The sequence below is a fragment of the Nannobrachium achirus genome (genome assembly GCF_963921795.1).
Source record: "Nannobrachium achirus genome assembly, chromosome: 6".
NCBI lineage: Eukaryota > Metazoa > Chordata > Actinopteri > Myctophiformes > Myctophidae > Nannobrachium > Nannobrachium achirus.
Window position 1 is genome coordinate 41,533,348 of NC_137815.1, and position 16,887 is coordinate 41,550,234.

At 41.9% G+C, this 16,887-nt stretch overlaps 1 protein-coding gene across 1 annotated transcript in view; it reads left to right on the top strand.

Annotated features, from left to right (window-relative positions):
* nckap1l (NCK associated protein 1 like) overlaps nucleotides 1-16,380 on the top strand; it is a 41,838-nt gene extending 25,458 nt beyond the window's left edge. Inside the window, exons 23-31 of the mRNA XM_080727773.1 lie at nucleotides 1,550-1,647; nucleotides 1,982-2,075; nucleotides 6,069-6,151; nucleotides 7,273-7,353; nucleotides 10,894-10,987; nucleotides 11,171-11,287; nucleotides 13,069-13,178; nucleotides 13,610-13,699; nucleotides 15,146-16,380. Of these exons, the coding sequence (XP_080583899.1) occupies nucleotides 1,550-1,647; nucleotides 1,982-2,075; nucleotides 6,069-6,151; nucleotides 7,273-7,353; nucleotides 10,894-10,987; nucleotides 11,171-11,287; nucleotides 13,069-13,178; nucleotides 13,610-13,699; nucleotides 15,146-15,262 (884 nt within the window). The 3' untranslated portion in view covers nucleotides 15,263-16,380. The remainder of the gene's footprint in view (nucleotides 1-1,549; nucleotides 1,648-1,981; nucleotides 2,076-6,068; nucleotides 6,152-7,272; nucleotides 7,354-10,893; nucleotides 10,988-11,170; nucleotides 11,288-13,068; nucleotides 13,179-13,609; nucleotides 13,700-15,145) is intronic.
* Nucleotides 16,381-16,887: the final 507 nt, after the last annotated feature.

The window sequence follows — 16,887 nt, forward strand, 5'->3', positions numbered from 1 at the left end:
AAAAATGGGTTAGGACATTTTTTTAATACATTTTTTCAACACTAGCCCTAAGCCTAAATCTAACCACAAACCTAATCCTAATCCCACCCCCTAAACCTTGCCCCTAAAGGCCAAACCCTGACCCCAAGCTGAATTTCACCCTAATTGTAAAAAGCATTAGCTCAAAGAAATCCAGAAGGAGCCAATACACTTTCCGGCACCGGCACCTGCCCCGGCAGATGCCGGCAGGTGCCGGCTGATCCGGCTGGTGCCGGCACGTGCCGGCAGAAGTGGCGGTGCCGGTGGTCCCCGGTGCCTCCGGCAGTGTCGGTGGTCCCCGGTGGTCCTCGGCAGAGAGCAAGCAAGCGTGATGTGACAAGCTGGTCCACTGGTGGTCATCGTGGGGGGTGGGATAGGTTCTGCAACAGTGGCAGACGCAAGCTCCATGCCGGCCGACTGCCGCTCTGTCCGGCTATGCCACGGATTAGGTATAATTGCCGCGGCAAAGGAATCATTGCCGCGGCTGTTGTCGGCACTTCTGGCAATGCCGCGGCAGGTGCCGCTGCCGGAAAATGCACTCGCTGTCCCTCAAGAAATCTTTGTTGCACAACATGATCCTCTAAAGTTTGATTTCCCAAGTTCTACTATACTTGTGGGGATATCTGGCCCTCATGAGTATATAGCAACCACACGCACGCATGCACGAACGCACACACGCACACACACACACTTATGTATTCATTGACATGCACGGTACCTTAGGGATCATTCCACCTCCGTGGACTCCCACAGATTTTCACCATATTCTCAGTCCCTCCATCCTTCCCCATGACTCACTCTTACGTCCACCGTATCCAATCTTAGCCACTTAAACCCTCTGCACTTAGTAAACTCTGATTTGGCTCTGTACTGCTTTTACCGTCTACATCAAATCTATTTGGCAAAAATAACCGATCTACAGTTAGTTGCGTCGTGAGCTTGTAGATCGGCTATTTTTGGCTAATGTACCTCCCAGAATATGGACGCTGGGGTTCAAGTGGTTCCATTTGTTCGATCAAAAGGCATGTTTTATTCCTGCGTCTAGTCAGACTGAATGAAATACATGCATTTCCTTTTGGGAAATGTAGACTGTCTATCTTTAATATGTAATGTATGTTTGATAATAATTCAAATATACGTAAACCGCATTAACTCTGGTATCCATATTATTTTTTATGGAAAAAAAGGGCACCCACTGGCCTACTGGTCCAGGCGCATACCACTTAGGCATTGCCACATAGGCATGGATGCCTGGCGGCGTCACCGGTTCGATTCCCGATCCGGACGACCTTTGCTGCGTGTCACTCCCCATCTCTCCCCCCATTTCCTGTCAGTCTACTGTCCTATCAATAAAGGCATAAAAGCCCCCCCCCAAAAAAACAAACAAACAAACAAACAAACAAACATAGCAGATCTACAAGTTCACATACTGTGCATTGTTAGCTTGTACACTTTATTTTCACTTTTGTTCCCTTTGCCTTTGCTGTGAGTGATTGTCTTTACATTCATTGTGTCACTGTGTTGTGAACAGAGCTCCGGGCCCTGGCAGAGCTCATCGGGCCATATGGGATGAAGTTTCTGAGTGAGAACCTCATGTGGCACATCACCTCTCAAGTCAGCGAGTTGAAGGTATGGATATCCCGGCAGGGACGTCACAAGGGGGGGAAAAGTGGGACTGAGTTACTAGGGCCCAAGGCCTTAATTATTGTATACTTTAGCTATTGAAAAATAGCAGTTCTACAAGCTCACAGTGCGGCACCGAGTGCAGCGCTGCGAGCTTGTAGATCTGCTATTTTTGAAAAGTCATGAAAATGTGTGCAAATCTTTGAATATCGTATATATGTATTTTTAAAGCGTGATTAATTCACCTCCATTAATCACCACAATTTGTGCTCCCAAATTTGGTGATTATTTCATGTCTCTCTGTCTCTCTCTTTCTCTCCTCTTCTGCTTGGATCATCAGAAACTGGTGAGTGAGAACATGGATGTGTTGGTGCAGATGAAAAGCAACTTCGATAAGCCAGAGGAGATGGCCAACCTTAAAAAAAGACTACCAGGTAAGAGATGATGGGGGCGGAGAAGGAGAGATAGGTTTAAACGACAACTTTGTTTTTTTTTACAAACAAGGGTGCATATTTTAGATTGTAATTAGAGAAAAGAAAAGATGAGCGTTAAAATGTTTTCTTTCTATAGTTTTAGAGATTTTAATGACTTTGATTTCAGTGGTTGGAGGCATGCATGCAAGTGGCTAAATGTGTGTCTTTTTAGACACAATAAGCCGACAATGTATTTATTATAATTTACAGTAGCCCCCCCCCCTGCTGATTGTGGTGCATCTTGGGAATGGGCTTATTGTGTCTAAAAACAATTATCCACTTGCATGCATGCCCCCAACCACTGAAATCTAAAACAATAGAAAGCAGTAAAATTAAAACATTTTAATAAAAAAAAAATCTTTACCCTAAAATATGAACCCTTGTTGTAAAAAAACAAAGTTGTCCTTTAAGGAGTTGATAAAAAAAGGGAAAAGGTGTTATAGTTTTCATTGTAATACCAATAAGTAACAACTTAACGTGAACTACGTTAGTTCCACTGATCCAGAACAGAACAGAACACAATCGATTGATTGCTCGTTCAAATAATGCACGCAAGCCCACCCACCTGACCACTTAACACGGCAGCCATCCGAATGGTTGTCATGTTAAGTGGTCAGATGGGTGGGCTTTCAAGATTTTCGAGTGTTCCCTCCTCATAGAGGTATGATATAATAGAAGCAACCGGAAGACTGCCGGCCCGGAAGTACCCCGAATGGCACCGAAAAGGAGGCACATTTTGCGGAAGTGTTGAGCAGAATGAGCACAGAGCAGGCGCACTAGGGTAGGCAGTAGCACTAGCATACACACACGCAGTAGCGTTTAACTGCTATCCCAGGTTTGAACACCAGGCGAAGGCTGCTTCAACACGTTCTACTGCGGTTCAGGGGGCTTGGCCCTCAACCAGACAAGGTCGAGAACCACTGGTCTACTGCACCCTCCCTATGGACCAACAAGCAGAGGTCAGCAGTTCTTTGAACTTGTAGATCTTGCTATTTGTGGTGTGTGACGCCATCGTAGGTCAAAGTATAAATCGGGCTAGAAGAGGCGGCTGATAATGCACTGCAGGAGAGCTGATAATGCACTGCGGGAGGGAGAGCAGAAGACATAGGAGACTACATTGTCAAATCCTCTTCTGTGTTAAACCCATTTGGGTCCCATTTTTACACTCTCTGGGTTAAATAACACTGAGGGTTTTACTGTGTATGTGTGGATGAGTAAGGGGGGGGGGGGCTAGAAACTAAGTGAATCACTCCAAACACAACGCATTATCAGCTAATTGATTTTCACGTACAATACACACCTAAGGGCTATCTCACTGACCTGGGTTTATGGTGCTTGAAAGCTTTGATACCCAGACTCTTTGATACCCACACTCTGAGCAATTTTGTTTTAGTGTAGACACGAGACATGAGACTGAAATAGACAGTGGTGAAGTACATTTACTCTGTAATCGTACCATTTTAAGGTATTTTCAATTCTTTAACTTCTACTACACTACATCTCAGAGGCAAATATTGTAATTGTACTGTAGTGTATAGTTATAGTTACTGCACAAAGTGTGTGCTATCTCTCTCTATTAATGAATTGCCATCTGGTTGTTTGTAGTCCCTCAGAGAGGGATTATAGAGGTTTTCACCTCCTTAACTTCTCAGCCAACCTTCATGGCAGGTTACGGGCAGATTGCAGAAATAAAACAATATACTGTAAATCACAAAAGAGTAAGACCACCTCGAGTTTCTGACGAATTGCACACCATGTTCACATTGGTGTCCCTGATGTTCAGCTAGATAGATCTAGGAGTTGCAAGAACGCTTGAAGCAGCAGCTGTCCCTCGAACCTTAGAAATGAACTTTGGCAAGGCAAAAAACATAATTTTGTTCTTATTATCTCACCAAACTTGTTTCCTCAAGGAGTACGCTGCAGCCATCATGGTCATCATAGCAATCTAGACACACTAGTGTGCCTGATTTATATTTGGCATAGCGCGCTGTCGCACACTGAAAATAGCTGATTTACAAGCGATCGCTTTGCGAATTGGCAATTCTGGGTGCACGACACCGCCGCTCAACAGTAAATTACAGACACTGTTTGATTGTATAGCAGTAAAGCAGCAAAGCACACTCCACGCAACTGATGTCACCTAAAGGTGATGAAACCCCAAATCACTTTTTCTATAAATATATATTATATAAATGAGTTACTTGTGATAGGGAGCAATGATGGTTCAATTTGCCCGCGATAAACAGCCCAAAGAGTAGAAAGATAAAACCATGGATACGGCTCCTAGACGGCTTGTTAGTAAAAGACTTGCACATTTTTACCGGTAAAAATACATGGAGTTGCGGAATCTTTATCATTTTTCCACCTGCAGTGCTTAGTTTTAATTAATTATGGTTTCTGAAATGCTAAAAGCAAGTGCGGACAGCTCAGTCTGTGGCTACTTTCAGAATATAATGATATGCACGCATTACTCCGCCCCCTCGCCTCACAACAACAGATAACCACGCCTATATTTTTAATTAATTTTCATAATCTGAATTCTGATAAAAATTAACATAGAGGCGGGTTTCCAGGCTCCTTTAAGTTTCCTGTTCTCTCTTTTGTTTTGTTTTAATAATCGGAGGAAATTATATGGATTTGTTGTGACAGCAGGCTGCTGTATTTGTCATGTCATCCTGCCACTGCATGGACTCCAAGATTTTGAAAGGTTTATTATGGGTTAACAGTATAATCAAATCCCCTGGGCATTTATGCTAGCACGGTACTGTACAACTTATAGCTATGTTGATCCCATTATGTCAGAAGAACTCAGCCTTGCACGTCACCAGCACAGAGAGCCAAGAGGGAACCTCCAAAATAGTATTCTTTGTTCAAAATCCCTTTTTGTAAGACGACAAATTGTTGACAAAGCAACAGCCTGGTGCAGCAGTTACTGGGGGAGAGACAGCATTGGGGACAATACTTCATAATCCGTCGTACAGCCGTGTCCCTCGCCGAAATACAAGCTCACAACACCTTGCCTCATATTGTGAGTTTGTAGATCAGCTCTTTTCGCCACAACCAGGGGTGTCGCACCAAATTCTGGGCCCTGGGTACAAGGATACACTGCTGGCCCCATGAAGCATTATTATGCATTATTTTATGCTTTGAAAAATCGTGAAAATTTGTGCAAGTCTTGAATATTTCAAATCCTTCTAAGGTTTTTTTGAAAAACCTATGTTTCTATGTCAGTGCTGCTCAAACCTTTTCATGTGAAGGACCCCCAAATGATATGTATTTGGCCACGGACCCCCATCTCAAAATATTTAGTTCCAGGGACCCCCAGAATCAAAATTTTAGTTACGAATGTAAAACACATATATTCAGATTTGCACACACTTTCACGACTTTTCAAAAATAGAAGATCTACAAGATCGCAGCACGGAACTCGGTGCCGCGCTGTGAGCTTGTATATCCCCTCCACCTTGGGCTCTCCACCTTGGGCTCTCCACTTGGGCCCTAGTAACTCAGTCCCACTTTTCCCCCCCTTGTGACTCCCCTGACCACAACAAACTGTCATACGACAAATCACACTTAATGCTGCTGGCCACTCATTCAATCTCTCTACTGCAGCCCAGGGTCTTGTGCCTTGCTCATGGAAGGCGTCAAGACAGCCGCCCCCATTATTTTCAATGAACATACTGGCGGCGTGCGTGCAGGCGTGCGTTCATGCCTCGCCCACTGCTCCGTTACGCCACTATTCCATTTTCCAGGCATTGCCGTGCGGTGAGAAATGTACTCAGTGCTTCCGCAGCTGGTTTGTGTTCCCCTTTAGAGTGTACAAATGGAACCAAATGGACCCGTAACATTTGTACACTGTCAGAGTTATGTCCTTGAAATTTAAATGTTTGAGAACCACTACCTTAGAGATAAGGGGCCTGACTTCTATCTTTCTCCTCTCCATCTCCTGTGTAGGTGGAGAGAATGTGCTGAAAAGGATGACAATCATAGGGGTGATCCTCTCCTTCAGAGCAATGGCACAGGATGGCCTGAAAGACGTAAGGGACCGTCCAACACGTTACACCATAAACATTTAAACTCTTTAAAGGAACAGACTATACTAAGACGAGTAGGTCCGTCTTACTATCACAACATTTCCCTTGTTGCCTTTCAACTGGAAATGACAACCAAAACCAGAATAGTGTGACAACATTGCTGATCAAAGACAGATTAGTTAACCTCTGGACTACAAAACACTTAATCTACCCAGATTGTGCACATAACATACTGTATGTTTTTCACAAAGTATTGTAGTAGGAGAGGGAAATTATAATGTACTAATTAATAATGTTCACATCACACAAAGCAAAACAATCAGATCCGGGTGTTACGTTTCCACCCACCGTCCTCCCATAAGTCAATTTTAATGTAAAATTAAGGCATACAAGTCCTTCCTTTTATAAATAGATTCTCAGATGTCCTTTCCTTAATGATGGCTATTCTAAAGGTCAATTAGGGTCTGTGGTCCTCAGTTATTCTACTGTCCTCTTTAACCTCAATTTCCATTTAAATGTGTTACTGTGTCTAAAAGCCTTCGTGTACCAATGGCTTTCTAATATTTCACTCTATAGCAAGGGTCTTCAACAGGAGGTCCAGGACCCCTTGGGGGGTCCTCGGAGTTACCACAGGGGGTCCTCCAAATCTTTGTGTGATAGAAACTTTTTTTTTTCTCCTTTTTTATATTAATCATTTGAACCCTAACGTCCATATTCGGAGAACTTTAGCCAAAAATAGCTGATCTACAAGCTCACAACGCCTCGCAGCACGAGAGCTCTGGTGTAGAGGGTAAAAAGAGCAGACTAAGTACAGAGTGAAATGTCAGGTTTATAAAGTATTGACGGTTCAAGTGGCTAAATATCTGAAAACACAAATCGACATGAATCCAAAATACACTGATGATTGTGCTTTCAAACAATGAAACTATATGGACTATGAAAAGGTAGTGGGGGTTCCTAGAACTTCCTACTTCATCTCTCTCTCGACTAAGGTGTCCTTGGCCTGAAAACTGAAGACCACTGCTCTATAGGAAGCTTGAATAAAATTGTCCTTGGTGCTGTACATGCTATATTGTATCTTGAAATGTTCCCACTGATTCTCTGCTCTCTGTTACTAAATTTAGATCCTACACAAGCACTGCCCTTACCTCATGGGGCCCATCGAAAGCCTGTGGGACTTTCTGTCCCCTGAAACTGACATCAAGGTAAATCATCATGATAATTTGTCATATCATGAACTGCTATTTGAAACTGGAATACGGATGTGAGTCTGTCTGTGTGTTTGTTTATTTTTCCTTGAAGGAGTTAAATTACTTATTTTCTATCAAACTCCATGAAGCCTTCAAGGAGATTTTGTTTTTGTCGCATTCCTAAGCCAATCATTTGATCAACTCAAACAGTCTTCTACTGCAGGGGTAGACATTAAGGGAAATTTACTACTGGCCCTCAGGGCCAGTGGATTTTGATGATCACTGGCCCTGACACGCGTGTGCGCGCAAAATGTGCGTCCTCGTTCATCCTCGATACCAGCGTCTCTTTTTTTTCCTTCTTTTTAATGGATTGAGTACATAGGACCCCAATGCAAAACAAGCCATTGAGCTTTTTGTTGTTTAAATCCTTTCAGTTGAAGTTGTATCAGTGAACTGTACTGTCCGGTCCCTTTTGCCATTCAAAATATCATTCCCCATAAAAATAACTCATTTGATTCAATAACATGTAGGCCTACTCCTAACACCAACTGTAGCCTGATTAACTGGTGAGGGCCCCAGCCCAGATTGACAGCTGTCTGTCTGCCTTTCCAGGATCTCCTAATTTGGGGTTAATTAATCTAGGATCAAGGCTATCAAAGCTGTATTTTATAGATGATATAAAAATGTAAATAAAATACATCTATGATATTCTTGATCCAAGGCTAATGGTTTATCCTGGCATAATTGCATCATATTTATTAACTGCATACATTAACCACTTCAACCATAATATATTCAACCTACAAGCTCACAATGCATCGCGATGCGACACATATTGAGCTTGTAGATCTGCTATTTTCAAAGGACTACTTTTGAAAACTTGTGATATGGGACATTCAGCATAATGAGTACTTTCTACTTTTGGTACTTTAAGTACATTTGGATACCAACAGTCCAACACGTTTGTACTTTTACTCAAGAACATTTTGAATTCCAGACTTTTAATTGTAACAGAGTATTTATACATTGCAGTATTGATATTTTACTTAAGTAAGAAGTACTTTTTCCTCCACTGACTACAAGACAATACATTAGAGCAATATAACACTGCCTGACACCCCTAGCATTGGAAAATTATGGGTACAGGATGTTCTAATGACACCCACTCCCCAACTTCGCTGCTTTAGAATGTGTGAAATTGAATGTGCAACACATCGGTGATGGGTCATTTTGACCAGTTTTTTAATTTTCAATTTCAAAGAAAAGTGTGTAGCTTACATTTCAGGCCCTTTCCTCTATGAAACTTCTGCTTGTTGCCCCAGCCTCTCCTCCTGTGTATCAGATGCGTTTGCAGTTCCTCTATATATAATGCATATCACGAACACACCACTGTGTTGGTGCATACAATACTAAATATCAAATATCTAAATATTGAATCAAGCAAATTAAAAACTGTCCAGGGTGTTCCCAAAAGCCTAATTAGACGATAAAATTACCAAATTTTCTTTTTGAAAGTGAAATATCCCTTTAAGCCTACACGACTTCACACAGACGTCGCTTAACACCTACACTATTGGAGTTAGCAGTCCATTGATATGCATCCAGGCTCGTTCTTACAGTATAGGTTAATGCCGCTGGTTTGACATTACAGATTTTGTAAACGTTGTTGATGTGTGAACTTAAGGGTTGTCTTACATCGATGCATGTCCGTGCGCGCGTCTTGCTCAAAGCGATTTGGGACGACACTGCCTGACACGGTGACCCACTAGCATTGGAAAACTATGAGTACAGGATGTTCTAATGATTAAATGACACCCACTGCCCGACTTCACTGCTTAAGATTGTGTGAAGTTGAATGAGCCAGATTCAATTTCACACATAAAAGATTACATTCTCTAGAAGCTAACGTTGTTAGCAGCATCAACAGCTACAGTAGCAGGCTGGCTGCTCTGCCGAACGCATGGATGTGAATGAGCGTGGCGCGAGCCTTGCTCTGAACTGTGACTGCAGCTGCTGTGCGCGCGCACGCACGCTGCATTCAGAAGGCAACGTTGCTCCGTCTTTGATCAGGATCACGCAAAGCTATATTTTAGCGGTAATTACGAGACGATTTCACGGAAATTATTTCAAAACAGTACCACAGGGAATACATGTGAAATTGGATATAAACATTTTTACTCGTTTTATTTTCAAGGCATTACATTCACTGGCCCAAACGGGCAAGTCCCTGGTGAGTTCTGGTGGCCCTGTCACTCTAAATCGGGGCCAGTGGGCCATTTATAATGTTGACCCCTGTACTGAGTCTCCTATTGAACGATGACCCGGTCATAACGTTTTTGTCTCATGGCTCAAAAACAAACAAAAATATCCATGAATTCAAGGCTTCATGGGGTGTGTAATTGATAGAAAATAATTACTTTTTAGGTGAATTACTCCTTCAATTTTTGCAAACTGCTAGTCCAATCAGCACCACATTTCTTGTGCCCGCTGCCAAGTACCTTCGCACATTTCTTCCTCTTTTTTTAATATTAAACTATAATTTCATAATGGAATTGAATGCCAGTCGGATCGAACTTAAACCTTGGCCAAATATGGTGTCATAAGCCTGAGTTTTTTCCACACTCACACACACAAAATTGTATTCAAAATGAAATGTCGTTTTGCATGTAATCATGTAATCTGTAATCTTGCATGTCATTTGCAAGGTCCTCTGTCTGGTCACAATGTTCCCTTTAGTTTTTCCACTTATATTATTATATTCACAGTGCGGAAGAATATACAGTCTCTTTTTCTCCATATACGGAATGTAGGGCATACCAGTGTTTTTGTATTACATTAGTGAGTTTGACCCTTTGGGAATCAGGAATCAGAGATTAAAAGCACAGAACTGTATTATGAGTACCAGAATGTTTTTTTACAATAATAAAGTATTGTGCAGTGCAACAGTTTTTCTGTATAACATGTTCAGAGATGGCGCGAACCTCAATGATCTTAGCGTACAATCAATTGTAACTACTTATCTTCCACTGGAGCTCTCTGGCCTGGGTGAGTGTGACTCTAACCCCCCACCCGCCCACCCCAGCTCGCTTACGTCTGGCCCTTAAGAGTGAGGCATGACAGCCGTGCCACAGGCCAGGCCAGGATAACCCCAAAGACGTCACCAGACCCCTCATGCCTGCGTGAGAGCCTCTGAACGCCTGCTGCAGCTCTGCAGTCTAAACCACATCAACCAACATTCCGCGCTGTGTATGTAACCAGAACTAGGGCAATACCAAGAAATGACTCTCAAGTTGCAGACACACACCGAAGATTTAGTGTCATGCTTCAAGAGATTGTGACACTTTTACGGCTTCTGAGTTTTATGATTTTTTTTTGCAATAAAGAGGCAGCTAAAGAAGCACAGAGATATTAGATTGCAACAAATGCAGTTGTCTCTTTTCATTATGTTTTATTTATCTTTCTATGATTTCATTTGTTCTGAGCTTTCATAACCCATCCGAATATGAAACAGCTTTAAATACTGTAGCTTGTTGTTGTTTTTGCTTTAACTTGCAGGACACATTGAAAGTCTTTGAGTTGGCTTCTGCTGCAGGGCTGGCATGCGACATTGACCCCTCCCTGTGTTTGGCGATGACCAGCATGCGCACAGGTAGGCCACGCACCAACACAAAGTTAAACCGCTATTGCTATAATAAACTGTTTAAGTGATATTACATTTCACTTATGGACAAGATGTGCAGCATGAGTCTGTCCGATGCGATCTACAAGCTTGTAAATCTGCTATTTTCTCTATAAATCTGTATAAATCAGTCTTTCCTTTGAAAACCTACAGATAACACATCGCTGGAGGAGGAGTACAAGCTGTCCCATTTGCTGCTCGTCTACATCGCTGTGTCGCTGCCAGTCCTGGCCTTGGATGACAACTCTGTCTACAGTCAGGTCCATGGAGGTGGGAACATCATTTGTTCATCCATCCATTTATGCTTTCATCAGGCTAGTTAGCCCTTCTACAGCCCAGAGCACAGAAGAAAAATATATATCTTTAATGAGGACATCCACTACACTATTGATTAATAGTCATACTATTCATTCATTCATTCATTCACACTATTCATTCATTCTTTACAGTACATACTTCTAGGCCAGAGCACACAAAAGCTGGCAACAATTATCAGTTTCCAAAGCCTGACTACGTCTGACTACTACCTCCTAAGCCATTACTGTACATTGTGCTTGACAAGTACGTGCTAAAACCCAAACACCTACTACATCCTACAAGCTTACTGGCATGTATCATACTTCCCTGCCTGACTGATGCGGTGCAAAGCAAAGTATGTTTGCCTAATGAGAACCATGTTTCTACCGAGGGGATTTGTGTTTACAGATAACTCTGCCTGACGTGCATCAATACAGTTACTTTTGGCATGTGGCCCTGCTGACCCTCATTACTTGGCTCAAAGCCTGGACCAAAACCTTAAGAGAATTAAACAGCAAGAGATCTTTATCAAGGCCGAGTGGCGGTGTTTGTCTCCGCTTATTTTCTCTGTCTCTATTTTCCATTGACATGTTTAAAGGAGATAGACCATATAAGCTTGAGGAAATGGTGAGTTTCCTGTTGAGGGCTACGCTTCATTATGGCCTGTTATTTGTACTCCATGGCACGATGGCTTTGCTTTCCGACAAATAATAATAATGATTATCCTATATTAAAATTGGCTAATGGGTGGGCGGTGGATGCACAAACAGAAACCGTTGCCTAACAACGCAGCTACACCGAGGCCCGTCCCACTGCAGCTACACCCTCAGACATAACCATATATAACTTAAAACTCCAGCCATTATTGTGACCGTAGGTCACATTTACTATGAAAACCTGCTGCTCCTATGCGTGCGTGCGTGCGTGAGTCACACCTAATGTCACGCTCCATATACTGTACGGCCAAGACAGAATTCATTTGCACTGACCTGTTCTGACATCACAATGATGACATGACCAGCTCAGCAGAAGGACATAGTTGACACAGCATTCAACGGGCCCGAAAATTAAGGCCTGGTCCTCATGTGGTCTATGACGTCAAACATCAATGATGTCAGACATCTCCATATTTGGGGAAATATGGCCACATTGTGGCCAACTTAAACATCCAACCAGGTCTGTGCATTTTTTTGGTCAAAGTTGATCCCATGCAAAATTGCCAGCACTCGGCCAGCAGTCTGCTGTCACCCAGGCGGATGTGTGCAAGCGCCCATGCGCACATGCTTCTCGCCCTTAGGGTGTCTTACTGGTGGTTATTACTGTATAATTACCTAATGGATAAACTGTCAAATGCACATATATGGACATACAGTATATGAACAGCATGTTGCGTAGATTAAAGTTCTGTTCTTTTCGCTAAATGACTAACCCTAACCCAGTTTAGCTACTTTCAATCTGGTGTCCCTATTTTAGACATTTCATTAGATTTTCCCTAAAATAAAACACAAAAAAACACATATTTTCTAAAATATTGAAACTAGTCCAAGCTCACAAGCCCAAGCTCACAACGCCTCACAATGCAAGCCGTTATGAGCTTGTGGATCTGCTATTTTCACTATTGGTCATACAACATTATACGTATAGTGCTTGAAAATTTGACGCTGTTCCATTCTACTCAATTCTGAGCTTGTTATTGTTCTGTTCTCTGGTCCATCGTTGCATTTCTTGAGGTTGTGTGTCTCTCTACTCATCAGGCCACAACAACAACATCCACTGTTTAGCTACGGCCATAAACCAGCTGGCCGCTGCCATGTTCACCATTCAGAACAAGAACATAGAGCAACACCTCAAAGAGTTCCTCCTGGTGAGTCTCACAGCACAGCACAGCACAGCACAGCACAGCACAGCTTCCTACAACTGCAGTACATGATGTTCCTCCTCTAAACTCTAAAAAGAGGCAGCTCAGCTACATTGTTTGCTACAGTTTTTGCCCTCAGAAATAAATTACAAATGATATTTCATAATGAGGAGTGATTTCCATGGGGAAAAAACAAACACGCAAAACTTTATTTATTCAGGAAATCACATCCACACACGCACGCACGCACAGAGTGATATGCGAGGGTGGCCCCTCCTATACGTTCATGTTTACTTATGTCAGCATTCTCGTCCAACGACTTTGTCAGGAAACATGCCACCCTACTGTGTACAGTATATACACCACATTAAAATAGGTTCACTGTACGACGTAAATCTTTCAATTTGTTTTTAACTTGCCGTTGCTGTTCCATATAGCTGGCCTCCTCCACTCTGCTTCAGCTGGGACAGAATGAGGACAGGGCAGAGATCAAGAACCGAGACTCTGTCTATCTGCTCCTACACATGGTAGGCTCTGCTCCACACCACCACACACAGCAACCTTACTGCTAGAAAAGAAACGTATTCACCTACTTACTCTGGAGCCTGTTGCACTGTTAATTTCACTCTGAGCGTGTAGAAGAGACATCCTCTTGCACACCTACTAGGACAGTGGTTCTCAACCGGTGGGTCGTGACCCCCAGGGGGGTCCCCAAATTATTTTGTGGGGTCCCCAGATGATTAAGGTAATGGGCAACATTGTTTTCTCACTCAACAGTAAAGAAACCAACATAAAGTTTTACTGTATCGAGGGTATATGTATTCTGAAGTGACAATTTAAGTGCTTTTTAATACCTCTAGAATGACAAATGAAACATTGGCCAAATCGTCAAATATTAAGAGGCAGAAATTGTGAAAACAGACGATCTACACGCTCACAATGCCTCGCAACGCGAGGCGTTGTGAGCATGTAGCTAATACAAAATACAAAATGTAATGGCTCAACTCTTTGTGCTCGTCAGGGTGGGGGGTCCCCAGTTAAAAGATGATAATTTTGGGGGTCGCAGCCTGAAAAGGTTGAGAATCACTGTACTAGGACAGGTGCGTCGGAACAGTGAACTTGATGATGAAAGGAGGAAAGGAGTCCCGCACTTACAAGTCTTCACTTACAAAAACATTAATAGGCAACGTTTCGGTCTCTTCAGACTTTCATCAGGCACTCTGAGAGTGTACAAACGGAACTAAATGGACCTGTAAGGGTTCATTTGGTTCTGTTTGTACACTCTCTGAGTTACAGACCTGCAAGGGTCCATTTGGTTCCTAACAATAAATTCAGCCTTTGTCAAGTCCCGCCCGTTGTTCCACACCTCTTCGCACCCATTGGTTGCTGTGTTTTGGAGGGACAAAAGTCCTTTCTCTCCATCCACTACCATTGCAATTCAGTTGCTTCTTATTGTTATTTTGTGTACTGTATTCAATTCTCATTTTAAACTTGGTTTCAGTAAAAAGGAGCCTCTCAGGTGCAGTATAGTGCCTGGGCATGTTTTTAAATGTTTTTAATGTTTTTATTTCTCCAAAAATTATGTTTTAGCTAATTCAACATAAAAAAGGCGGAACAAGGCAGAAAGAGCCTGCTGGTTGGTCAGTCAGGGACCAATCAGAAGGCTGACAAAGGGTGAATTGTTTAGCTGGGGTCCCCTGGGACTCTAGAAGGTTACATTTGGTAATTCACCAAACAATTTAACTTTACACAGTTAAATTAACATTTTAAATTAACACACTGTCGGGCTTACCACACAGTAAAAATCCTGTGTGCTGCGGGTTTGCAAAGTGAAATTAACAGTTATGAAAATTGCTGTTCAAGGTTAATTAACAATCATGTCGTGGGAGATTTAACTTACAATTATGTATAATTTGTTTCTATGGTTATCAAGTTACACTTCTCTGACTTATTTATACTTTATTGCATTGTAGATTGTGGAGGAGTCGCCGTTCTTGAGCCAAGACATGCTGGAGCGCTGTTTCCCATATGTGCTTCTGCGCAACGCGTACAGGGAGGTCTTCAGGAACGTTATCATAACTCTTGGCTAACAGTTGGGCTTTTGTCATTATTATTACCATATTTGAATGTTTTGGTTTTTTAGTTTTCCTAGGGCTTCTTTTGATGGCCATGCATTTCTTTTTTCTTCATCTTACGTTCATGCAGTTATATGTAATATATACCGTAGGTAGAGAGACAGTTTATTGATCTCAGGTGCAGTGGTGTAAAGTAACTAAGTATATTTACTTAAGTACTATACTTATAAATACAATGTACTGAATTTAATTCAGTATTTCCAAGTTCCAATGCTTTTACTTCTACTCCACTACATCTCGGATCCAAATATTACTTTTACTCCATTACAATTATTTGAAACTTTTAGTTACTGGTTACTTTGTAGATTTTGATTATCATTACAAAACATACATTAACCATTTCAGCCCTATAAACATTTTGGCCATTTGAAAACAGCCGATCTACAAGCTCACAATGCGTCGCAATGTGATGCATTGTGAGCTTGTAGATCTGCTATTTTCAAACATTTTAGTATTTTTACTTTTGGTACTTTAAGTACATTTTGATGCCAATATTTTGTACTTTTACTCAAGTAAAAGCAGCGCGACACATTATGAGCTTGGAGGTCGGCTATTTTCGGTGCGTGATACCACACTGAACTAAGCATAATCAAGTCAATACTGGAGATGTGGTGTAACAGCATGGATTTCTACACAGAGGGCAATTCTTTCATTCTTTCCATCTACAGTAATTTCAGCAAGTTCAGGAGAGTTTGGACAAGGCAATTCTCTTGAATGCTGCCTTCATTTATGGCATTTGGATTTCTTTCACCATAGTAAAAACTGCATTTATGATCTGGAAAGGGCACTTTTTACAAATGGCTAAAAGGCCTTTGATGTCTGTGTGTGCACGTGCCTGGAAATTTGGGGTTCATGCAGGGAAAGAATACAAATCATAGAGTACATTATGATATACAACACAGGAAACATCACATACATAACAAGAAAATAAAGCTCTAAGCCACTTGATGATGCACAAATTAATTACAGCCATAAATCATTTGTTTAACACTCACTGTCGGCCACTGAGCACTGAGCAGCCACAGTAGAGAAAATTGGGGTCACACTTTAAAATGTCAAGGGAGGGGACGGCATTCATCATTTACCCTCCCTCGTCTCCAAATGTGTGGTGAAATAAGCCTCCGCTTTAACAGCAAATACATCTAATTAACAAAACTAACATTTAACATTATTTAAAAAGGCAACCAGTGCAGATGCAAAAGAAATAAGGATGGGGTGAGAAGGAGCCTGAAGAAATACGTTTTCAGACTGCGGCAGAGGTTGTCACACATTTTTTGGGGAAATTAACCATTGTCTTGTATTAAAAGATGTATAATTGTCTAACATTCTTTAAAAAGAATTCTGTGAATAAAACGCTTTAATTAGTCTAATATTGTCTTCTGTGTTGCACTCAATTTAACTACTTACACCCTATATACTGTGTTGACCAGAGTGCCCCCATGGGGCTACACTTTTTCCATCTACAGTAATTTCAGCAATCGTCTGCATATTCTCATCAAATGATCGCCTATTATGACATGCTCAGAATAGGGACGTAACGCCAGGGTTCATGTTGTTACTATCCAGCCATGGTCTACAGT